Source organism: Pelophylax lessonae, assembly GCF_965119305.1.
Source record: "Pelophylax lessonae genome assembly, chromosome: 2".
In the NCBI taxonomy this organism is placed as follows: Eukaryota; Metazoa; Chordata; class Amphibia; order Anura; family Ranidae; genus Pelophylax; species Pelophylax lessonae.
Genome location: NC_138769.1, coordinates 730,280,063 through 730,306,244, shown reverse-complemented (window position 1 = coordinate 730,306,244; position 26,182 = coordinate 730,280,063). Strand labels below are relative to the sequence as shown.

Genomic DNA, 26,182 nt, shown 5'->3' with positions numbered 1-26,182 from the left:
GAGGATTAAAATTCAGTATTATGTTAAGGAGTCAGTCTAAAAATTTTGCATCAGTTGACTACCCACAATCCCCACTCCCCTTTAGGCTCGGCAGAATACTGCCAACAATGTACGTACCATTTCTGAAAAATGCTGACCATCCTCAGCCTACATCTCACCGATCACTGACCGCAATAACTCCCCTACCCCTCCCCTTCACCATGAATGACAGAAATACTAGGCCTAGACTGAGAACACCGCAACCCCAGACATGGTCACTTTGAAAGTGGGCCATGATCCCCAACAAATGGAGGGACCAACAATCTTCAGGAAGGGGATTAAAATGTAGTAAATGCTTAGAGCTAGGGCAGAGGTGGCCAGTGATCCCCAACAATTGAAGACTATGCATCTCACAGGGGAGGTCACCTTGAAAGTGGAGAGAAATACCCAAAAACTGAGGACCCCACACCTACCAGGGGAAGACGCATGGAATACAGGCAGGGATCTCAAACATCTGAGGTTTCCACACCTCTCAGAGGGGTCACCTGGAAAGTGGGCAATGATCCCCAACAACCCACCAGGGGAAGACACCTGGACTACAGTCAGTGATCCCCAACATCTGAGGACCCCGCATTCCCCAGGGAAGGTCACCTGGAAAGCAGGCAGTGATCCCCAAGAAATGTGCACCCCCAGGGAAAGTCACCTGGAAGGGGGGCCAGCGATCCCCAAGAAATGTGTACCCCCATTTCCAAGGGAAGGTCACCTAGAAAGTGGGCAATGTTCCCCAACAACCCACCAGGGAAGGACACCTGGACTACAGTCAGTGATCCCCAACATCTGAGGACCCTGCATTCCCCAGGGAATGTCACCTGGAAAGCAGGCAGTGATCCCCAGGAAAAGTCACCTGGAAGGGGGGCCAGCGATCCCCAAGAAATGTGCACCCCCATTCCCCAGGGAAGGTCACCTAGGAAGTGGGCAATGTTCCCCAACAACCCACCAGGGAAGGACACCTGGACTACAGTCAGTGATCCCCAACATCTGAGGATGCCGTATTCCCCAGGGGAGGCCACCTGGTAAGTGAGGAGTGATCCCCCAAAAATGTGCACCCCATCCCCTGTAGGAGGTCATCTGGAAAAGGGGGCAGTGATACCAAAGAAATGTGCACCCCCATCCCCTAGGGAAGGTCATCTGGAATACAGGCAGTGATCTTCAACAACTGAGAACTGATCACAACCCCCAGGGAAGTTCACCTGGAAAGTAGGCAGTGATCCCCAAAAAATGAGGGCCCAACAATCTCCAGGAAAGGGGGAGGAGGATAGGGTCAATTTGATATTTTAGTAAATTCTTAGAGTTAGGGCAGAGTTGGCCAGCCAGTGATCCTCAACTACTTGGGACTATGCACCCCCATCCTATCCCCAGAGGAGAAGGTCACCAGAAGTCGGCAGTGACCTCCAACATCTGAGATTCCCACATCCCCTAGGGGGAAGACACAAGTACTACAGGCATTGATTTCCAACATCTGAGGTTCCCACGCCCCTTCAGAAGAGGTCACCTAGAAAGTGGGCAGTGATCTCCAACAACCCATCAGGGAAGGATACCTGGACTACAGTCAGTGATCCCCAACATCTGAGGATGCTGCATTCCCCAGGGGAGGCCACCTGGTAAGTGAGCAGTAATCTCCAAAACATGTGCACCCTATCCCCTGTAGGAGGTCATCTGGAAAAGGGGGCAGTGATACCAAAGAAATGTGCACCCCCATCCCCCAGGGAAGGTCATCTGGAATATAGGCAGTGATCGTCAACAACTGAGAACTGATCACAACCCCAAGGGAAGTTCAACTGGAAAGTAGGCCGTAATCCTCAAAAAATGAGGGCCCAACAATCTCCAGAAAGGGGGAGGATAGGGACAATTTGATATTTTAGTAAATGTTTAGAGCTAGTGCAGACTTTGCACCCCCATCCAATCCCCAGAAGAGGAGGTCACCTGAAGTCGGCAGTGACCTCCAACATCTGAGATTCCCACATCCCCTAGGGGGGAAGACACAAGTACTACAGGCATTGATTTCCCAACATCTGAGGTTCCCACACCCCTTCAGAAGAGGTCCCCTAGAAAGTGGGCAGTGATCTCCAACAACCCACCAGGGAAGGAAACCTGGACTACAGGCAGCGATCGCTAACATCTGAGGCTCCCACATTCCCCGAGGGGAGGTCGTCTGGAAAGAGTGTAGTGATCCCAACAAATGAGGAACCAACCATTCCCCAGGAAGGAAGGTAGTTTTCCAATTGCAAATGTAAGGTGATGGAGACCTGATGTTTGCTGGAATCAGAGAGTTATCAGTAAAGATTTTATTATTTTATATTCATATACTTCTGTTTATATGCCCAAAACGTTTTACAGTCTATGCGGTTATCACCCAAAGGGTCATACACCCGGGAATCAGCCACCCAGACCACACACTTCATATAAACAGACCTCGTCAGACGTACCTGAACAGGAAGTTCAGACCAAACAATGTGAACATCACAGCGATATATCCCACAATCCCAGTGGCGTAACTCATTTTATACAAGAGGAGAAACCATTTATATACGAGCCTGTGGAGACAAAAAAGACAGCAAATCAAAAAAGGAGTCATTGCAACTAAAATTATTTCATGGCGGCTGGAGATTTGGACCACCTAACCAATTTTGCATCTTTGAGTTCCAAGTCCCCCGAATTTTGCGGTGGAGAACCCACCATCCGTCCTCAGTTTTCAAGTTATATATAAAAGGCCATAGGAGGAGTGGGAACACCCCCAAGACGAACTCTTTGGCAGGTAAAAAGCCAGTTGGCTACCTGTCCACCATACTCCGCTTATACCTAAAAATAGGAATCAGTCTTGCACAGTTGTATTGGCTCCTCTCCTGTTCTAAAATGGTTTACTCTGATATCGCTTCTCACAAATGGACATTAAAACTTGCAGCAAGTCAGACAGAGGCGGCCTCATTTCTGGGGTCTCGCACTTTCCTCCCCAGCCTGACTGTCCCTTGCCCACCCTTTTAATTTATTAGATTTTAGTGGAGGTTCAGCATCCCATGTGGGTGTTACCTAAGGTGGTCTGCATGCGAATACAACCTGCTTAGGAACGACCACTCCTCCAGACTGAATTTTAAACACACTTCAACTCGGTCTTCCTAAACCGGTGTTCCGTGAGAATTACCTACCCGTGAGAAAAACCTACCCCTCGTCACTTCCGGTTCACGGCACTGTATGGAATGCAGCGCTTACATTAAAACAGCGGGGCTGCAATACGAATCATCTCCGCTCGTGTGCCTGTCACTTCCCTGATCTCGGCAACTAAATATAAAAGCGGCGGCGGGTGTATGTAAACATAAATCACGGAGACGCCAGCCGCTTTTATATTTACTTGCCGAGATCAGGGAAGTGACAGGCACACGAGCGGAGATGATTCGTATTGCAGCCCCGCTGTTTTATTTAACCGCCGCGTGGGTAGGTTTTTTCAACGGTACACTGTGCTATTTCCATACTAGTGCGCATGCGCACTAGTCTGCTCCTCTGTTGTCCCTTTAGGTATCCGGCCCTGTGAGCATGCGCACTGCTGCGCTGCTCAGCTGTTCCTGGCCGGAAGTGACGGGGGGTAGGTAATTCTCACGGGGTAGGTAATTCTCACGGAACACCGGTCTGTGCTCTTCATGTGCCACTTCAGCACCTCCCATATCCAACCCAAGCATGTGAAACATGAGGCTATCAGAGCTGGGGACAGAGTTTGCCTAATTCAAGCGGAATTCCGGGCACAGATGTCATTTTTTAATAAACATACCCCGGGACAGTCAGGGCTAGTACATTCCACAATGGCTAGCCTCTGAGCTGTCCCGGTTCGCACTTACCTTTTAGAAGAAATATTTACTTATAAAATTTCTTCCACAGCGTTTCCATCTTTCTTGTGGGCAGCTGAAGCCGGCGCGGTCCTCTTCTGTGTCTTCTTCCGCGTCTTCTTGTCCCAGAATGCGCCTGCACCGGCCCCTCTCGTCACTTCCGGCGCGACGCCGCATTCCTCCACAGCTTCTGGGCATGCCCAGAAGCTGTTTAGCAGGGGAATGCGGCGTCGCCCGGAAATGATGAGCGGGGCCGGTGCCGTCGCATTGATTCCTGGGAGCGATGACGTTCAGCTCCCAGGAATCATAGCGAGGCAGGAAGTGACGGCGGAGCCGCGGCTCCGAGGGAGGAAGTACTCTGAGGTGAGTATCTTCGATCTTCAATTGCAAGGTAAGTAAACAAAAAAAAAAAAAAACTATCAAATTCCTTTTCAGGTGAGGCATACCTAGCGGAGGGGCACAAAAAAAAATCTCGTTTTTGTGCCCGGAACTCCGCTTTCAGTCCTGTTTATGTAATTCAACCCTGTCCATGCTGATCCCCTGGCTTTAGTATTTAAGTCACAGATCTGGAACATTCATGCAGCCAGTGAAGTGACAAAGTCATAACGCCTGATCTGTACACATGATGGTATCTATAGAAGCACTGAAGCTATTATATGGTCATGAAAAACAGGGATTAAAATTTTCAGAAGCAGAGATTAGCAATGACAGACCTTCTTTCTTAACATGGCATTTCCAAAAAAAGTTCTAAAAGTTTTAATCTGGCATGGAGGGGGGGGGGGGGGGTAAGGATAAATGTCAATACAGTCTACCAAGGCCAATGCCAAGGGTGGAAAGAAAATAAAATTATACATAGGATTGTTACAAATGTTAACGTTTTTTTTAAAGCAGCCCTGTCAGGAAAATATAAAGATCTGCCTGGAACAAAAAAGTAAATAAATATTCCAGTACACACAGCTCACTCCCCAGTATCCATGTCACCAGTGAGATCTGTACTCCAGTACACACAGCTCAATCCCCAGTATCTATGTCACCAGTGAGATCTGTACTCCAGTACATACATCTCACTCCCCAGCATCCATGTCCAGTATACACACCTCACTGCCCAGTATCCATGTCACCAGTGGGATCTGTACTCCAGTACATAAATCTCACTCCCCAGTATCCATGTCACCAGTGGGATCTGTACTCCAGTACACACAGCTCACTCCCCAGTATCCATGTCACCAGTGAGATCTGTACTCCAGTACACACAGCTCACTCCCCAGCATCCATGCCACCAGTGAGATATACACTCCAGTACACACAGCTCAATCCCCAGTATCCATGTCACCAGTGAGATCTGTACTCTAGTACACACTACTCACTCCCCAGTGAGATCTGTACTCCAGCACACGCAGCTCACTCCCCAGTATCCATGTCACCAGTGAGATCTGTACTCCAGTACACACAGCTCACTCCCCAGTATCCATGTCACCAGTGAGATCTGTACTCCAGTACACACAGCTCACTCCCCAGTATCCATGTCACCAGTGAGATCTGTACTCCAGTACACACAGCTCACTCCCCAGCATCCATGTCACCAGTGAGATCTGTACTCCAGTACACACACCTCACTCCCCAGTATCCATGTCACCAGTGAGATCTGTACTCCAGTACACACACCTCACTCCCCAGCATCCATGTCACCAGTGAGATCTGTACTCCAGTACACACAGCTCACTCCCCAGCATCCATGTCACCAGTGAGATATACACTCCAGTACACACAGCTCACTCCCCAGCATCCATGTCACCAGTGAGATCTGTACTCCAGTACACACAGCTCACTCCCCAGCATCCATGTCACCAGTGAGATCTGTACTCCAGTACACACAGCTCACTCCCCGGCATCCATGTCACCAGTGAGATATACACTCCAGTACACACAGCTCACTCCCCAGCATCCATGTCACCAGTGAGATCTGTACTCCAGTACACACAGCTCACTCCCCAGCATCCATGTCACCAGTGAGATCTGTACTCCAGTACACACAGCTCACTCCCCAGTATCCATGTCACCAGTGAGATCTGTACTCCAGTACACACAGCTCACTCCCCAGTATCCATGTCACCAGTGAGATCTGTACTCCAGTACACACAGCTCACTCCCCGGCATCCATGTCACCAGTGAGATATACACTCCAGTACACACAGCTCACTCCCCAGCATCCATGTCACCAGTGAGATCTGTACTCCAGTACACACAGCTCACTCCCCAGCATCCATGTCACCAGTGAGATCTGTACTCCAGTACACACAGCTCACTCCCCAGCATCCATGTCACCAGTGAGATCTGTACTCCAGTACACACAGCTCACTCCCCAGCATCCATGTCACCAGTGAGATCTGTACTCCAGTACACACAGCTCACTCCCCAGCATCCATGTCACCAGTGAGATATACACTCCAGTACACACAGCTCACTCCCCAGCATCCATGTCACCAGTGAGATCTGTACTCCAGTACACACAGCTCACTCCCCAGCATCCATGTCACCAGTGAGATCTGTACTCCAGTACACACAGCTCACTCCCCAGCATCCATGTCACCAGTGAGATCTGTACTCCAGTACACACTTCTCACTCCCCAGTGAGATCTGTACTCCAGTACACACAGCTCACTCCCCAGTATCCATGTCGCCAGTTAGATCTGTACTCCAGTTAGAGCTGCACGATTCTGGCCAAAATGAGAATCACGATTCTTTAGCTTGAAATAAAGATCACGATTCTCTCACGATTCTCTGTGTAACAAAAAAAATTGGGATAACTTTACTGTTACGTTTTTTTTTATTCATTAAAGTTTATTAATTGCGTTTGAAAGACTGCTGCGCAAATACAGTGTGACATAAAATATTACAACAATCGCCATTTTATTCTGTAGGGTCTCTGCTAAAAAATATATATAAAATGTTTGGGGGTTCTAAGTACTTTTCTAGCAAAAAAAAAATGATTTTAAACTTGCAAGCAACAAGTGTCATAAAAAGGTCTAGTCTTTAAGAGGTTAAACTTCCTTTCTCCCTGGCAGAGGGAAGGAAAAGATACAATGTAATCATTTTGTTTATAGTTACTGGGAGTTTTCCACAGCTGTTTTCTCTGCTCCCTCAGCTATGCAAAGAATCGAGAATATGTCAGGTTTAGATCGTCAGGGGGGGTGAATCGAGATCGCGATTTTCATACGATTAATCGTGCAGCTCTAACTCCAGTACACACAGCTCACTCCCCAGTATCCATGTCACCAGTGAGACCTAAACTCCAGTACGCAAACCTTACTCCTCAGTGTCCACATCCAGGGGAGGGCTGGCAGCCTTAGGTCTGGGGGGCAAGTCCAGTCAAGTGGCCCATTGAACCATCGAATCAGCTTACCCTTCATGCCCACTTGGTTTTGGACTTGCAGCTGTATACAGTGTCTGGCCCCTACATTAATCCAGCCCTGAGTGAGGCCTTTTTATCAGTTTTTACCACTTTTCAGAGTGGCCCGGGGGGCAATTGCCACCCTGCCCCCCTTGCCAGTCCTCCCCTGTCCACATCACTGGTGAGATCTAAACTCCAGTACACAAAACTCACTCCCCAGTATCCATGTCACCAGTGAGATTTGCACTCCAGTACACAAACAGACCGTTGTTCTCCTGCTCCTTCTATGGGCTTAGTGGTTCCAGTAGTGTTGTAGAGGTCGGAAAGGGGAACTAGCGAGCGCTGCTGAAGTGTTAGCTTATCAGCAGACTTTAGAAGCAGATTTCTCTTGAATAGAGCGGTATATGGCAGCCAGTAAGGCATGCATTTGGTATCCCTTTTTGTAGGTAAACATTTTGTCCATTTTCTTTAACAGCGATGTATACACACTTTTTATTACCACCCCCTCCCTTTTGTTTTACCCCTGGCTGATATTCTTCGGTGTGATGGTATGTGTATACTGGATCCAAAAAGCTTTTGTCTTTTTGATAGGATAATGATTATCCATGATAACACATATACTTTATATTATATTAACTTATCTTATCAATTTTTATTTTTTGTGTCCTGAATTCTAAGTTTATGTTTGGTTTAATGTATCTTTTATCATTATTATTTTCAATTAGAATATATAATATATAGAATATATAATTATAATAATAATTCAATTTATTTAATACTATTGTTTGCTTTGTTGTAAGGTGGTCATTTGTATAAAAGATAATGTTATGGTGCTTGGTGCTGCGGGAGCCAAAAGTAGGTTTTGTGCCTTTAAAGACCCAATTTCCATGCCCTCGTAGCTCATATTCAAACTTTTCAGGCTGCCCGAGTCACGTCATTAAATAAAGGGCCATGCCGAAACGCATTGTCATGACTACAGCCTGCTGACAGCCTTCCATCTGCTCTATCCCCGCATCTGCGTTCCACCCCAAGCCTCGCTGTGGTGAGTCGGTCCGACATCGTTCCGTGTTGGTGACGTCACATCTGGCGTGCCATCAGACTACACTAGCTGCACCATCCGGCAGTATGGAGTCCTCTGCCCAGGACATTGGGGGGCCTCTCTACATAACCGATCCTTACAGGTTCAACCAATGGTCTGTCATCCCTTCCATTTGGTGGCTGCCCATGCGACATCTGGCACCTACACACCTTTTGGCCACTCCCAGCATTGGCCCTGATATGCCTGCCGAGGTTTGGGTGAGATCGAGGTTCATAAAATCAAGCATGATGTTTAACATTGATTGTCTGTCAGCTATATTTTAACCCTTTACATTCTTGGAATCCTTTGACTTTAAATTTCACAATAAATCTTTTAACCACTCCCTGAAATCCTATGTACCTGTACATCAGCTTGAAGAAGTAGTTGTAGGGGGAAGACATGCAGCTGCAGGCATCACCCCGGTACTGTTTTTTTTTAGAGTCGGCGGTCGGCTTTTAGGAGATACCAGTCCATGTGGTTCAGCAGCCACTCAGCCGTTATCCCAGCGCGAGTGGGAGGGGACGTCCCCCCCCCCCTCCCTTCAGCAGCTCTGCCCGGGTCTCCCATCCCACTAGGAGACCCAAGCAACCAGACAGCGCGTCCGCTGGCTGCTTGGAGTTCGGCACAAACCCGGATTTGGCTTAGACCAGGTCTCCAATCATGTAACCCAGAAGCGACGTCACTTCCAGTTTACTTGGCTGCCAACTTTAAAAAAAAAAAAAAATGTGAGTATTCAAAACTGCCGATTTCGACTCTGAATATTTTGAAGTGTAGAGGAGGGGGCTTGGGGTCTTTAGACCCCCAATCCCTCCATAAAAAGTACCTGCCACTCCTATTACTGTCACATTCCCCCGATTCCTCCATAAAGAGTACCTGTCACTCCTATTACTGTCACATTCCCCCCGATCCCTCCATAAAGAGTACCTGTCACTGCCTATTACTGTCACATTCCCCCCGATCCCTCCATAAAGAGTACCTGTCACTGCCTATTACTGTCACATCCCCCCGATCCCTCCATAAAGAGTACCTGTCACTCCTATTACTGTCACATTCCCCCCGATCTCTGCATAAAGAGTACTTGTCACTGCCTATTACTGTCACATTCCCCCCGATCCCTCCATAAAGAGTACCTGTCACTGCCTATTACTGTCACATTCCCCCCGATCCCTCCATAAAGAGTACCTGTCACTGCCTATTACTGTCACATTCCCCCCGATCCCTCCATAAAGAGTACCCGTCACTGCCTATTACTGTCACATTCCCCCCCTCCCCCCCCCCGATCCCTCCATAAAGAGTACCTGTCACTGCCTATTACTGTCACATTCCCCCCGATCCCTCCATAAAGAGTACCTGTCACTGCATATTACTGTCACATTCCCCCGATCCCTCCATAAAGAGTACCTGTCACTGCCTATTACTGTCACATTCCCCCGATCCCTCCATAAAGAGTACCTGTCACTGCCTATTACTGTCACATCCCCCCGATCCCTCCATAAAGAGTACCTGTCACTGCCTATTACTGTCACATTCCCCCCGATCTCTGCATAAAGAGTACCTGTCACTGCCTATTACTGTCACATTCCCCCCGATCCCTCCATAAAGAGTACCTGTCACTGCCTATTACTGTCACATTCCCCCGATCCCTCCATAAAGAGTACCTGTCACTGCCTATTACTGTCACATTCCCCCCCTCCCCCCCGATCCCTCCATAAAGAGTACCTGTCACTGCCTATTACTGTCACATTCCCCCGATCCCTCCATAAAGAGTACCTGTCACTCCTATTACTGTCACATTCCCCCCCTCCCCCCCGATCCCTCCATAAAGAGTACCTGTCACTGCCTATTACTGTCACATTCCCCCCGATCCCGCCATAAAGAGTACCTGTCACTGCCTATTACTGTCACATTCCCCCCGATCCCTCCATAAAGAGTACCTGTCACTGCCTATTACTGTCACATTCCCCCCCGATCCCTCCATAAAGAGTACCTGTCACTGCCTATTACTGTCACATTCCCCCGATCCCTCTATAAAGAGTACCTGTCACTGCCTATTACTGTCACATTCCCCCCCGATCCCTCCATAAAGAGTACCTGTCACTGCCTATTACTGTCACATTCCCCCCCGATCCCTCCATAAAGAGTACCTGTCACTGCCTATTACTGTCACATTCCCCCCGATCCCTCCATAAAGAGTACCTGTCACTGCCTATTACTGTCACATTCCCCCGATCCCTCCATAAAGAGTACCTGTCACTGCCTATTACTGTCACATTCCCCCCGATCCCTCCATAAAGAGTACCTGTCACTGCCTATTACTGTCACATTCCCCCCTGATCCCTCCATAAAGAGTACCTGTCACTGCCTATTACTGTCACATTCCCCCGATCCCTCCATAAAGAGTACCTGTCACTGCCTATTACTGTCACATTCCCCCCCGATCCCTCCATAAAGAGTACCTGTCACTGCCTATTACTGTCACATTCCCCCCCGATCCCTCCATAAAGAGTACCTGTCACTGCCTATTACTGTCACATTCCCCCGATCCCTCCATAAAGAGTACCTGTCACTGCCTATTACTGTCACATTCCCCCGATCCCTCCATAAAGAGTACCTGTCACTGCCTATTACTGTCACATTCCCCCGATCCCTCCATAAAGAGTACCTTTCACTGCCTATTACTGTCACATTCCCCCCGATCCCTCCATAAAGAGTACCTGTCACTGCCTATTACTGTCACATTCCCCCGATCCCTCCATAAAGAGTACCTGTCACTGCCTATTACTGTCACATTCCCCCGATCCCTCCATAAAGAGTACCCGTCACTGCATATTACTGTCACATTCCCCCCGATCCCTCCATAAAGAGTACCTGTCACTGCATATTACTGTCACATTCCCCCCCGATCCCTCCATAAAGAGTACCTGTCACTGCCTATTACTGTCACATTCCCCCGATCCCTCCATAAAGAGTACCCGTCACTGCCTATTACTGTCACATTCCCCCCGATCTCTCCATAAAGAGTACCTGTCACTGCCTATTACTGTCACATTCCCCCCGATCCCTCCATAAAGAGTACCTGTCACTGCCTATTACTGTCACATTCCCCCGATCCCTCCATAAAGAGTACCTGTCACTGCCTATTACTGTCACATTCCCCCGATCCCTCCATAAAGAGTACCTTTCACTGCCTATTACTGTCACATGGGATGTTTACATTCCTTGTGACAGCAATAAAAGTAATCATATTTTATTTAAAAAACAGTGTTAAATATAAAAAATAAAATGAATAGGAAACAAAATTTAAAAATTTAAAGCGCCCCGAGAGCTCGCGCACGAAAGAAAATGCATTCGCAAGTCGTGCCCGCAAATAAAAACAGTGTTCAAATCATGCATGTGTGGTATTGCCGCGATCGTCAGAGCGAGAGCAATAATTCTAGAAAAAGACCTCCTCTGTAACTCTAAACTGATAACCGTTAAAAATGTTTAAAATGTCGCCTATGGAGTATTTTAAGTACCGTAGTTTGTCGCCATTGCACCGGTGTGCGCAATTTTAAACCGTAACATGTTGGGTATCTATTTATTCAGCGTGACATCATCTTTCACAATATACAAAAAAAGTGGGCTAACTTTACTGTTTCATTTTTTTTAAATTCAGTGAAATGTATTTTTTCCCAAAAAATTGCACTTGAAAGACCGCTGCGCAAATACCGTGTGACAAAAAATATTGCAACGGCCGCCATTTTACTCTCCAGAGTCTTTTTTTTTTTTTTTAGCAAAATGTATATATATATATATATATATATATACATACACATATACATATACACACACACACATATCATACATACACACAGTAAACCCCCCTCCATTGCGGGGGTTACGTTGCGGACCCACCCGCGAAAAGTTAAACTCCGCAAAATAGAACAACCCTATTAAAATGCATTGTAGGCATGTTTTTTTACTGTCCCTGTACGTGTAGAAGCATTTTAAATGTCTTTAAACACACTTTTAAAACAATAGAAACTCATTTAAACACATAAAAGATACCGAGAGACAGAGCAAGAGCTATGGAAAACACAAAAATATTTCATTTTAAATGATTTAATTAGTAAAATAACATTACAGAAAAGAAACCCCAATATACCGGGACCGCAAATACTGAACAGTAATGAAGCAGGGGTTAACTATATATATATATATTTGGGGGTTCTAAGCAATTTTCTAGCAAAAATACTGATTTTAACTTGTAAACAAATGTCAGAAATAGGCCCCGGTCCTTAAAGCGTAACTCCACTTTTGTTGAGGAAAAAAAATAAATAAAAAACATTCCCCTCTGGGTGATCTATGTACATTGCAGGGATTTTAACAAACTTTGTTGCAGATTCCTACCTTCTGTTATTCTCAAGAAATCATTGTTTGTTCCTCTGTGCTGAGTGGGTCAAATGGGAGTGGTTTCATAATTATCTATCAGCTGTTGCAGCTGCAGAGCACTAATGAGGAAAGTTGCTGGGCCTGCATCCCTTTAGACGTGTTCCTATTGGGAGGATCTCACCAAACATGACATTTTTATTGCAGGGGATGCCAGAAATCTGACTTGTATCTTAGTGCAGACTTTTGGGAAAATTAGTCAGCCAATCACACAAGCAGGAAATGATGTTTCTGGGGGTGTGGTCAGTATACATTCTGCGTACAGAACACCTCCAGGCAGCCATATTGCATTGCATTTTCAGAAAATTACAACAGCTGCAGATTGAAAAGGAAAGGTCATTTTTAATAACATTCAATTACAATATGATTTGTGTCACAATTGTATACGCTAGATTGTTTTTTCTTTATTCTCTACCCCCCCCCCCCCCCCCCCACAAAAGTGGAGTTACCCTTTAAGTGGTTAATCACAAACTGTGGCATAGACATTTTTACACCGTACATTCCGTATCACCCCCTTCACAGTCTATATACATGAGGGGTGAAGGCGCTGTGTAGAGACCCCTCTGCTGCCGCTTACCTAGGAGTGGTCTGCACCAGGGGCTTGCGGGTGGCCCTGTAGGTTATAAAAGCGGTGACTAGGGAGAAGAGAATCCAGATTCCCAGGAACCGCATCCAGTGCAGCTTCACTGTAAAATAGACGGGAACAATCCACATCTGGAAGAGAGTCACCATCTGCAAAGGAAGCAGAGAACAGGGATTGGCCATAATAACATAAAATACTAAAAATGTTGCATATTAACCACTTCTGGACTGGAAGGATTTCCCCCCTTAATGACCAGGCTATTTTTTGCGATCCGGCACTGCGTTACTTTAACGGAAAATTGAGCGGTCGTGCGACGCTGTACCCAAATAAAATTGATGTCCTTTTTTTCCCACAAATAGAGCTTTCTTTTGGTGGTAATTGATCACCCCTGCGCTTTTTATTTTTTGTTGCGCTATAAACAAAAAAAAAAAAAAAAGAAAAATTCTTCACTTCCGGCTATATAACATTCCTATAAAAAATAAAAAAAAAAATAAAAATTTAACATTTTAGGCCAATTTGTTTTCTGCTACATATTTTTGATTAAAAAAAAAAAAAAAAAAAAAAGAAAAAAAAAAATCGCAATAATTGGTTTGCGCAAAAGTTATCGGGTCTACAAACTACGGGAAAGATTTATGTCATTTTTACTGTGTTTTTTTTTTTTTTTTACTAGTAATGGCGGCGATCTGCGATTTTTTGCGGGACTGCGACATTGCGGCGGACAGATCAGACACCTGACTGACATTTTTGACACTTTTGGGGGGACCAGTGACATGACTACAGTAATCAGTGCTATACATATGCACTGTTACTGTAATAATGACACTGGCAAGGAAGCAGTTAACCCAGTGGGAGATCAAGGGGTTAAATGTAAGCCTAGGAGAGTGTTTCTAACTGTGGGGGGAGGGACTTGTGAAATGATTGCAGAGACCTGTGATCCTACATAGAAGGATCACAGGCGCTCTGTGATCATTCCAGAAAGAAGAACGGTCAGCGGTGTTTACAACAGCCAACTGTCCTTCTCTTTCTGTGAGGAGCGATCGAGGGTGCCCGGGAGCAATCGGAGCCACTGGCCCTGTGCATCGGAGTCCCTGCTGCCGAGTGGGGGCGGGAGCGCGCCAACGGCGGCACGCACTCACCCCCCCTAGCTGCAGGCGCGCGACCGACGTACAGTTACGTCGGTTCGCGCAGGAGGGGCTGCCTGCCGCAGTAAATCTGCGGCGGGTGGTCCTTAATTGGTTAAATGTCATCTTTAACCACTTGCTGACCGCCGCAAGTACATATACTGCGGCAGTCAGCCCCTCACAGGCAAAGAGAGATGTATGGGTATGTCACTAGCCTGTGAGGCTCTGGGGAGCGAGCGAGCGCGCGCCACCGGATGCGCGCTCCCGCTCTGTCACGGACCCCCCCGTGCGTGTGCCCGGTGGACCCGATGTCCGCCGGGTACTCACGATCGTCCGTGACAGTGGGAGAAAGGCAGGCGGCTGATGTAAACAAGCCGCCTGTCATTCTCCCCTGTGTAGGAATAGTGATCATACAGTTCTACTATGTAGGACCGTTGATCACTGTTCCTACACCTCAAGCCACAGCCAATCACAGTTAGAATGACGCCCCTAGGGACACACATAACCCCTCCCTCTCAAAAAAAGTTGACCCCTTCACTACCAGTGTCATTTTACAGTAACAGTGCATATATATAGCACTGATTACTGTAGAAATGTCACTGGTAACCCCAAAAGTGTCAAAAATGTCAGTCAAGGGTCCGATCTGTCCACCGCAATGTCGCAATCCCGCAAAAAAAATAAAATAAAAATAAAAAAAACGCAGATCGCCGCCATTACACGTTAAAAAAAAACAAAAAAAAAAAAAAACAACAAAAATCTTTCCCTTTGTTAGTAAACGCGATAACTTTTGCGCATACCAATCAAAACACGCTTTTTGCGATTTTTTTTTTTACCAAACATAGGTAGCATCAAACAAATTGGCCGAAAAGGTTAAAAAAATTTTGATTTTTACATTTTTTTTGGGGGAATTTCATATAAAAAAATTTGAAAAATATTGTTATTTTTTGCAAAATTGACGCTCTTTTTTTGTTTATAGCGCAAAAAGTAAAAATCGCACAGGTGATCAAATACCACCAAAAGAAAGCTCTGTTTGTGGGGAAAAAAAGACGTAAATTTCATTTGGGTACGGTGACACATGCTGTAATTCATATACGTGCATTTTGGGGCACCTAGTGATTGGTTATGGTCTAGCAGAACATCGTTTCTTGCTATAAAAGTGATCACACAAAAAAAGTCTTACACTGTCTGAGCCCCCGTTCACACTGGGGTGACCTGCCAGGCGACCTGGTCGCCTGACAGGTCGCCGTAGGTCGCCTCCCATAGGGAAGCTGCGGACCCGTTCTAATAGGAGCGACACAAGTCGCTCCGACTTAGAAAAAGGGTCCGGAGCTTCTTTGGGGCAACCCGGAGCGACCTGCATAGACTTCAATGTTATGAAGTCCGTGCCGGCCGCTCCGAGGTCGCGGTGCGAGCAGCGTGCTGCGACCTATGAGGTCGCCCGGCAAAGTAGCGTCGCCCCAGTGTGAATGGGGCCTTAGTCTGGGCTCACTTGCAATGTTTTGGAAATGTTACATTCAATTCAGACTACCAGTTACATGCTATGATTAACCACTTTACCACTAGAGCATTTTGCTGTCTTACGTCTGGGCCACTTTTTGCGATTCGGCGCTGTGCGACTTTAACTGACAATTGCGCGGTCGTGCGACGCCGTACCCAAACGAAATTGCCGTCCTTTTTTTCCCACAAACAGAGCTTTCTTTTGGTGGTATTTGATCACCTGTGCGATTTTTACTTTTTGCGCTATAAACAAAAAAAAGAGCGTTTATTTTGAAAAAATAACTATTTTTCACATTTTTTATATGAAATTCCCCCCAAAAAAGATGTAAAAAACAAATTTTTTTTTAATTTTTGGCCAATTTGTTTCCTGCTACCCACGTTTGGTAAAAAAAAAAAAAATCGCAATAAGCGTATTTTGATTGGTTTGCGCAAAAGTTATTGCGTTTACTAACAAAAGGGAAAGATTTCTGTCATTTTTGGTGTTTTTTTTTTTAACGAGTAATGGCGGCGATCTGCGATTTTGTTTGCGGGACTGCGACATTGCGGCGGACAGATCGGACCCTTGACTGACATTTTTGACACTTTTGGGGGTACCAGTGACATTACTGCAGTAATCAGTGCTATAAATATGCACTGTTACTGTAAAAATGACACTGGCAGGGAAGGGGATCATTTTATTGGAGAGGGAGGGGTTAATGTATGCCTGGTGCTTACTGACGTGTGGGGGGGGAGGTGACTATGTGACACAGGGACAGATCGCATGTTCAGCTATGCTGAACACTCCGATCGGTCACTCCCTGTCACTGAGGAGATCCGCCCGCTTGTGTTTACACAGGTGGGCGGATCTCCACACTAGATCCCCGACGATCGGGGCAGAGCAGCGGCGATCGCCGCTGCTCCTCCCCTGGCCCGACTCCCGCTGTGAATGAAAACAGCGGGAGCGCGCCTCCGGCGGCGCGCGAGCGCCGCCTACAGGGGAGGAGTCTGGTGACGTAGGTCTACGTCGTCAGACGGGAACGAGCCACTTTGCCGCAGTACTATTCCTGTACTTAGCGGTAAAGTGGTTAACCACTGGGTATGTGTTTAGGGACTGTATATACAGTGCATTGGGAATTCCATTTCAAAATAGATTAATTTCATTATTTTCCTCAACATTCTACAAACAATACCGCAAAAAGACAATATGTAAAAATGTTTGTTTGAAAACTTTGCAAATGTATTATTATGTATAATCCCATGTACATAAGTATCACAGCCTTTACCACGACACACAGAATTGAGCTCAGGTTCATCCGGTTTCCACTGATCATTCTTGAGAGGTTTCTGCAACTTGATTGGAGTCCACCTGTGGTAAATTCAGTTGATTGGACATGATTTGGAAAGGCACACACCTCTCTAGATAAGGTCCCACAGTTAACAGTAGATGTCAGAGCAAAAACCAAGCCAAGAAGTCCAAGGAATTGTCTGTAGACCTCCGAAACTGGATTGTATTGAGGCACAGATCTGGGGAAGGGTACAGAAAAATGTCTGCAACATTGACGGCCCCAATGAGCACAGTGGCCTCCATCATCGGTAAATGGAAGAAGTTTGGAACCACCAGGACTATCTAGAGTGGGACGCCTGGGCAAACTGAGCGATCGGGGAAGGAGGGCCTTAGTCAGGGAGGTGACCAAGAACCAGATGGTCACTCTGACAGAGCTCCAGCCTTTTTATCTGTGGAGAACCTTCCAGAAGAACAACCATCTCTGCAGCACTCCACCAATCAGGCCTGTATGGTAGAGTGGCCAGACAGAAGCCACTGACATGACGACCCACCTGGAGTTTGCCAAAAGGCACCTGAAGAACTCTCAGACCATGAGAAACCAAACTCTCTGGTCTGATGAAACAAAGATTGAACTGTTTGGCCTGAAAGGCAAGCGTCATGTCTGGAGGAAACCAGGCACCACTCATCACCTGGCCAATACCATCCCTACAGTGAAGCATGGTGGTGGCAGCATCATTCTGTGGGGCTGTTTTTTAGCGGCACGAACTGGGAGACTAGTCAGGATTGAGGGAAAGATGAATGGAGCAATGTACAGAGACATCCTTGATGAAAACTTGCTCCAGAGTGCTCTGGGCCTCAGACTGGGGCGAAGGTTTATCTTCCAACAGGACAACCACCCCAATCACACAGCCAAGATAACAAAGGAGAGGCTATGGGACAACTCTGTGAATATTCTTGAGTGGCCCAGCCAGAGCCCAGACTTGAACCCGATTGAACATCTCTGGAGAGATCTGAAAATAGCTGTGCACCGACGCTCCCCATCCAACCAGATTGAGCTTGGGAGATCCTGCAAAGAAGAATGGGAGAAACTGCCCAAAAATAGGAGTGCCAAGCTTGTAGCATCAAACTCAAAAAGACTTGAGGCTGTAATTGGGGCCAAAGGTGCTTCACCAAAGTATTGAGCAAAGGCCGTGAATACTTATGTACATGGGATTTATTTAGGTTTTTATTATTAATAAATTTGCAAAGATTTAAAACAAACTTCTTTCACGTTGTCATTATTGGGGATTGTTTGTAGAATTTTGAGGCAAATACAGTAATGAATTTAATCCATTTTGGAATAAGGCTGTAACATAAAATGTGGAAAAAGTGAAGCGCTGTGAACACTTTCTGGGTGCACTGTAAGTTCTGGGTGTACACATGCATTTCTCTTTCTTACAGCTAAGCTGTCTCTTGAAACACATGAAAGTCAGCCCTTGACAACTATGGCTTAGAAAATGGCCCCTACTCTAAGCTCCTGTTAGGGCACAGGAAAATGAAGAGGTGTAAGCCCATCACGTTTGTCAAAGTTCTGCCCCAGTTGATCCCAGGAGTCCCCAAACCCAGGTGTGAACCCCGATTTGCATCCTTGTGTGTGCTGGCAAGTGGTGTTGTCCCAACAAAAAAATATACATTAGTAACTAGTGACAGGTTCACTTTTATATTTGTGATTGGCTCTCAGTCATCAGGAGAAGCCAACTTCAAAATGATAAAGAAAAGGAATCTCAGCCCAGTGCTATAGCGAATCACAAGAGAGGACTTGTGGCTGTGGCCAGAGATAAGTTATCTGTTACACTTACCTCTCTTGTGATCCAATGCTCGATCTCCCCTCCATTGCATGGCTGATTGCCTTTCCAGGTCTCACTGTCCTAGAGTAATAGCATTACAACCTGGGAGGTGAAAGTTCTCCCAACTGGCGCTGCCTTAAAATGCGGAGGGATGTATGGCTCTGAGTTTTATGCTGCTGTACTAACTCACTCCCCCACGTTCCCGGTGTTTTTTGGCACAACCTGTGTGCCCCTGCGCCTCCAAGCGTTAGCATTGCCAACCAGTGCATCCTGTACGCCCTTGTGCTTCCAAATGATATCTGTGTCATCCAAAGCACCTCGAGTGCCCATGTGCCTCCAAATGATGCCAGTGCGCCCCAGTGTCATCCAGTGTACCAGTGCTCCACAGTGCCTCCAAGTGTCCTCAGTGCACCCAGTGTCATCTAGCCTCCTGTGCACCCTCACACCGCCAAGTGTCATCAGTGCACCCAGTGTCATCTAGAATCCTGTACACCCCTCGCATCGCCAAGTGTCATCAGTGCACCCCGTGTTATCTAGCATCCTGTGCACCCTCACACCTCCAAGTGTGATCAGTGCACCCAGTGTCATCTAGCATCCTGTGCACCCTCACACCGCCAAGTGTCATTAGTGCACCCAGTGTCATCTAGCATCCTGTGCACCCTCGCACAGCCAAGTGTCATCAGTGCACCCAGTGTCATCTAGAATCCTGTGCACCCCTCGCATCACCAAGTGTCATCAGTGCACCCCGTGTTATCTAGCATCCTGTGCACCCTCACACCTCCAAGTGTCATCAGTGCACCCAGTGTCATCTAGCATCCTGTGCACCCTCACATCTCCAAGTGTCATTAGTGCACCCCGTGTTATCTAGCATCCTGTGCACCCTCACATCTCCAAGTGTCATCAGTGCACCCAGTGTCATCTAGCATCCTGTGCACCCTCACATCTCCAAGTGTCATTAGTGCACCCCGTGTTATCTAGCATCCTGTGCACCCTCACACCTCCAAGTGTCATCAGTGCACCCAGTATCATCTAGCATCCTGTGCACCCTCACATCTCCAAGTGTCATTAGTGCACCCCGTGTTATCTAGCATCCTGTGCACCCTCACACCTCCAAGTGTCATCAGTGCACCCAGTGTCATCTAGCATCCTGTGCACCCTCACACCTCCAAGTGTCATTAGTGCACCCCGTGTTATCTAGCATCCTGTGCACCCTCACACCGCCAAGTGTCATTAGTGCACCCAGTGTCATCTAGCATCCTGTGCACCCTCGCACCTCCAAGTATCATCAGTGCACCCCATATCATCTAGCATCCTGTGCACCCTCACACCTCCAAGTATCATCAGTGCACCCAGTTTCATCTAGCATCCTGTGCACCGCCAAGTGTCATCAGTGCACCCAGTGTCATGTAGCATCCTGTGCACACTCACACCTCTAAGTATCATCAGTGCACCCCGTGTCATCTAGCATCCTGTGCACCCTCACACCTCCAAGTATCATCAGTGTACCCAGTGTCATCTATCATCCTGTGCACCCTCTCACCGCCAAGTGTCATCAGTGCACCCCGTGTCATCTAGCATCCTGTGCACCCTCACACCTCCAAGTGTCATCAGTGCACCCAGTGTCATCTAGCATCCTGTGCACCCTCGCACAGCCAAGTGTCATCAGTGCACCCAGTGTCATCTAGAATCCTGTGCACCCCTCGCATCACCAAGTGTCATCAGTGCACCCCGTGTTATCTAGCATCCTGTGCACCCTCACACCTCCAAGTGTCATCAGTGCACCCAGTGTCATCTAGCATCCTGTGCACCCTCACATCTCCAAGTGTCATTAGTGCACCCCGTGTTATCTAGCATCCTGTGCACCCTCACACCTCCAAGTGTCATCAGTGCACCCAGTGTCATCTAGCATCCTGTGCACCCTCACATCTCCAAGTGTCATTAGTGCACCCAGTGTCATCTAGCATCCTGTGCACCCTCACATCTCCAAGTGTCATTAGTGCACCCAGTGTCATCTAGCATCCTGTGCACCCTCACATCTCAAGGTGTCATTAGTGCACCCCGTGTTATCTAGCATCCTGTGCACCCTCACACCTCCAAGTGTCATCAGTACACCCAGTGTCATCTAGCATCCTGTGCACCCTCACATCTCCAAGTGTCATTAGTGCACCCAGTGTCATCTAGCATCCTGTGCACCCTCACATCTCCAAGTGTCATTAGTGCACCCCGTGTTATCTAGCATCCTGTGCACCCTCACACCGCCAAGTGTCATTAGTGCACCCAGTGTCATCTAGCATCCTGTGCACCCTCGCACCTCCAAGTATCATCAGTGCACCCCATATCATCTAGCATCCTGTGCACCCTCACACCTCCAAGTATCATCAGTGCACCCAGTTTCATCTAGCATCCTGTGCACCGCCAAGTGTCATCAGTGCACCCAGTGTCATGTAGCATCCTGTGCACACTCACACCTCTAAGTATCATCAGTGCACCCAGTGTCATCTAGCATCCTGTGCACCCTCACACCTCCAAGTATCATCAGTGTACCCAGTGTCATCTATCATCCTGTGCACCCTCTCACCGCCAAGTGTCATCAGTGCACCCCGTGTCATCTAGAATCCTGTGCACCCTCACACCTCCAAGTGTCATCAGTGCACCCAGTGTCATCTAGCATCCTGTGCACCCTCGCACCGCCAAGTGTCATCAGTGCACCCAGTGTCATCTAGCATCCTGTGCACCCTCTCACCGCCAAGTGTCATCAGTGCCCCATGTGTCATCTAGCATCCTGTGCACCCTCTCACCGCCAAGTGTCATCAGGGCACCCCGTGTCATCTAGCATCCTGTGCACCCTCACACCTCCAAGTATCATAAGTGCATCCAGTGTCATTTAGCATCCTGTGCACCCTCACATCTCCAAGTGTCATCAGTGCACCCAGTGTCATGTAGCATCCTGTGCACCCTCACACCTCCAAGTGTCATCAGTGCACCCAGTGTCATGTAGCATCCTGTGCACCCTCACACCTCCAAGTGTCATCAGTGCACCCAGTGTCATCTAGCATCCTGTGCACCCTCACACCTCCAAGTGTCATCAGTGCACCCAGTGTTATCTAGCATCTTGCGCACCCTCACACCTCCAAGTGTCATCAGTGCACCCAGTGTCATCTAGCATCCTGCGCACACTCACACCTCTAAGAATCATCAGTGCACCCCGTGTCATCTAGCATCCTGTGCACCCTCGCACCGCCAAGTGTCATCAGTGCACCCAGTGTCATGTAGCATCCTGTGCACCCTCACACCTCCAAGTGTCATCAGTGCACCCAGTGTCATCTAGCATCCTGAGCACCCTCACACCTCCAAGTGTCATCAGTGCACCCAGTGTCATCTAGCATCCTGCGCACCCTCACATCTCCAAGTGTCATCAGTGCACCCAGTGTCATCTAGCATATTGTGCACCCTCGCACCGCCAATGTGTCATCCGTGCACCCCGTGTCATCTAGCATCCTGTGCACCCTCGTATCGCGAAGTGTGATCAGTGCACCCAGTGTCATCTAGCATCCTGTGCACCGCCAAGTGTCATCAGTGCATCCAGTGTCATCTAGCATCCTGTGCACCCTCACACCTCCAAGTGTCATCAGTGCACCCAGTGTCATGTAGCATCCTGCGCACCCTCACACCTCCAAGTGTCATCAGTGCACCCAGTGTCATCTAGCATCCTGTGCACCCTCACACCTCCAAGTGTCATCAGTGCACCCAGTGTCATCTAGCATCCTGTGCACCCTCACACCTCCAAGTGTCATCAGTGCACCCAGTGTCATGTAGCATCCTGCGCACCCTCACACCTCCAAGTGTCATCAGTGCACCCAGTGTCATGTAGCATCCTGCGCACCCTCACACCTCCAAGTGTCATCAGTGCACCCAGTGTCATGTAGCATCCTGCGCACCCTCACATCTCCAAGTGTCATCAGTGCACCCCGTGTCATTTAGCATCCTGTGCACCCTCACATCTTGAAGTGTCATCAGTGCACCCAGTGTCATCTAGCATCCTGTGCACCCTCACATCTCCAAGTGTCATTAGTGCACCCAGTGTCATCTAGCATCCTGTGCACCCTCACACCTCCAAGTATCATCAGTGCATCCAGTGTCATCTATCATCCTGTGCACCCTCACATCTCCAAGTGTCATCAGAGAAACCCCGTATCATCTAGCATCCTGTGCACCCTCACACCTCCAAGTGTCATCAGTGCACCCAGTGTCATCTAGCATCCTGTACACCCTCACATCGCCAAGTGTAATCAGTGCACCCAGTGTCATCTAGCATCCTGTGCACCCTCACACCTCCAAGTGTAATCAGTGCACGCAGTGTCATGTAGCATCCTGTGCACCCTCACACCTCCAAGTGTAATCAGTGCACGCAGTGTCATCTAGCATCCTGTGCACCCTTACATCTCCAAGTATCATCAGTGCACCCAGTGTCATGTAGCATCCTGTGCACCCTCACACCTCCAAGTGTCATCAGTGCACCCAGTGTCATCTAGCATCCTGTGCACCCTCACACCTCCAAGTGTCATCAGTGCACCCAGTGTCATCTAGCATCCTGTGCACCCTCGCATCGCGAAGTGTCCTCAGTGCACCCAGTGTCATCTAATGTACCAGTGCTCCACAGTGCCATCAGTGCACCCAGTGTCATCTAGCCTCCTGTGCACCCTCACACTGCCAAGTGTCATCAGTGCACCCAGTGTCATCTAGCATCCTGTGCACCTCCAAGTATCATCAGCGCACCCAGTGACATCTAGCAGTAGGTGTGCTCAGTGTTTCCAGGTGTTAACAAGGCACTCTAGTGTCATTGCTGTGTGCCCCTGGGCCCCTAAAGGTTACCAGTGTAATCTAGTGTGACCTGTGTAACCACCAACCCCCCCCCCCCCCCCCATCCAGGATGCACAGGGGCACACTGGTGTGTGTTACAGGGCATACTTGGATGGGGGGGGGGGGGGGGGGTTGGTGGTTACACAGGTCACATCCTGCAACATCTTCTGGACAGTCCTGCTCTCAGGGGATATAGACCGCAGATCAATGAAAATGAATTTCCCTATGGTCTGGGGAAAGCGCTCATCATTTCCAATATACCTACTTTTAGGAAGATGGGAGCTGCAATCATCACCCTGGTGTAAAAGCTGTTTAAAAATAATAAGAAAAAACCCTGAAAAAGAGTTTTGGGGTTGCAGGTCTCTTACATTGTAAGAGCGCGGGTGTCTCTGTTTCCACTGCACAAGCAACAGCTGGGCCACCACCAGGGTGGCGATGAGAATCAGCACCATTTCGGCATGCATGGCTTCGTGGCCTCGGTGCTTGGCATGCATGCGGGCATGTTCTACCCTGTAAGAGCACAGAGAAAAAAAACATAGGGGCAGATTAGACATAGAAGACCACAGCAAGTTATTCATCCAACATAATACTAGACAAGTCTAAAGTTGAAATATTAAAAAGGATTCTTCAGCCTCTAATGCTTTAGAAGTCACCTTTTTTTTTTTTTTTTTTACAGGAAATAAAATACCACAGAAAAATTCTATTACACACACCTAACGCCCCAGTGTCCGTGTCATCGGTGATATCTGCACTCCAGTACACACCGTTCACTCTCCAGGAGCCATCACCCCAGTGAGATCTGCACTCCAATACACACAGCTCACTTTCCCAGTATCCATGTCACCAGTGAGATCTGTACTCCAGTACACACACCTCACTCCCCAGTATCCATGTCACCAGTGAGATATGTACTCCAGTACACACAGCTCACTCCCCAGTATCCATGTCACCAGTGAGATATGTACTCCAGTACACACAGCTCACTCCCCAGTATCCATGTCACCAGTGAGATATGTACTCCAGTACACACAGCTCACTCCCCAGTATCCATGTCACCAGTGAGATCTGTACTCCAGTACACACAGCTCACTCCCCAGTATCCATGTCACCAGTGAGATCTGTACACCAGCACACACACCTCACTCCCCAGTATCCATGTCACCAGTGGGATCTGTACTCCAGTACACACAGCTCACTCCCCAGTATCCATGTCACCAGTGAGATATGTACTCCAGTACACACAGCTCACTCCCCAGTATCCATGTCACCAGTGAGATATGTACTCCAGTACACACAGCTCACTCCCCAGTATCCATGTCACCAGTGAGATATGTACTCCAGTACACACAGCTCACTCCCCAGTATCCATGTCACCAGTGAGATCTGTACTCCAGTACACACAGCTCACTCCCCAGTATCCATGTCACCAGTGAGATCTGTACTCCAGTACACACAGCTCACTCCCCAGTATCCATGTCACCAGTGAGATCTGTACACCAGCACACACACCTCACTCCCCAGTATCCATGTCACCAGTGAGATCTGTACACCAGCACACACACCTCACTCCCCAGTATCCGTGTCACCAGTGAGATATGTACTCCAGTACACACAGCTCACTCCCCAGTATCCATGTCACCAGTGAGATCTGTACACCAGCACACACACCTCACTCCCCAGTATCCATGTCACCAGTGAGATATGTACTCCAGTACACACAGCTCACTCCCCAGTATCCATGTCACCAGTGGGATCTGTACTCCAGTACACACAGCTCACTCCCCAGTATTCATGTCACCAGTGAGATCTGTACTCCAGTACACACAGCTCACTCCCCAGTATTCATGTCACCAGTGAGATCTGTACTCCAGTACACACAGCTCACTCCCCAGTATCCATGCCACTAGTGAGATCTGCACTCCAGTACACACCGCTCACTCCCCAGTATTCATGTCACTAGTGAGATCTGCATTCTGGTACACACATTTCACTCCTCAGCATCCACATCACCAGTGAGATCTGTACTCCAACACACACCTCACTTTCCAGTATCCATGTCACCAGTGAGATCTGTACTCCAGTACACATAGCTCACCTCCCAGTATCCATGTCACCAGTGAGATCTGCACTCCAGTACACACAGCTTACTCCCCAGTATCCATGTCACCTGTGGGATCTGTACTCCAGTACACACAGCTCACTTCCCAGTATCCATGTCACCAGTGAGATCTGTACTCCAGTACACACAGCTCACTCCCCAGTATCCTTGTCACCAGTGAG

General features: G+C 47.9%; 1 protein-coding gene across 1 annotated transcript in view; it reads right to left on the bottom strand.

Moving 5' to 3' along the window:
- Positions 1-26,182, bottom strand: part of RNF121 (ring finger protein 121) — a 64,866-nt gene that overhangs the window by 22,101 nt on the left and 16,583 nt on the right. The window contains exons 3-5 of the mRNA XM_082247087.1: positions 24,271-24,412; positions 13,329-13,483; positions 2,466-2,573 (exon numbers count right to left, since the gene is read on the bottom strand). Coding sequence (XP_082103213.1) covers positions 2,466-2,573; positions 13,329-13,483; positions 24,271-24,412 — 405 coding nt within the window. The remainder of the gene's footprint in view (positions 1-2,465; positions 2,574-13,328; positions 13,484-24,270; positions 24,413-26,182) is intronic.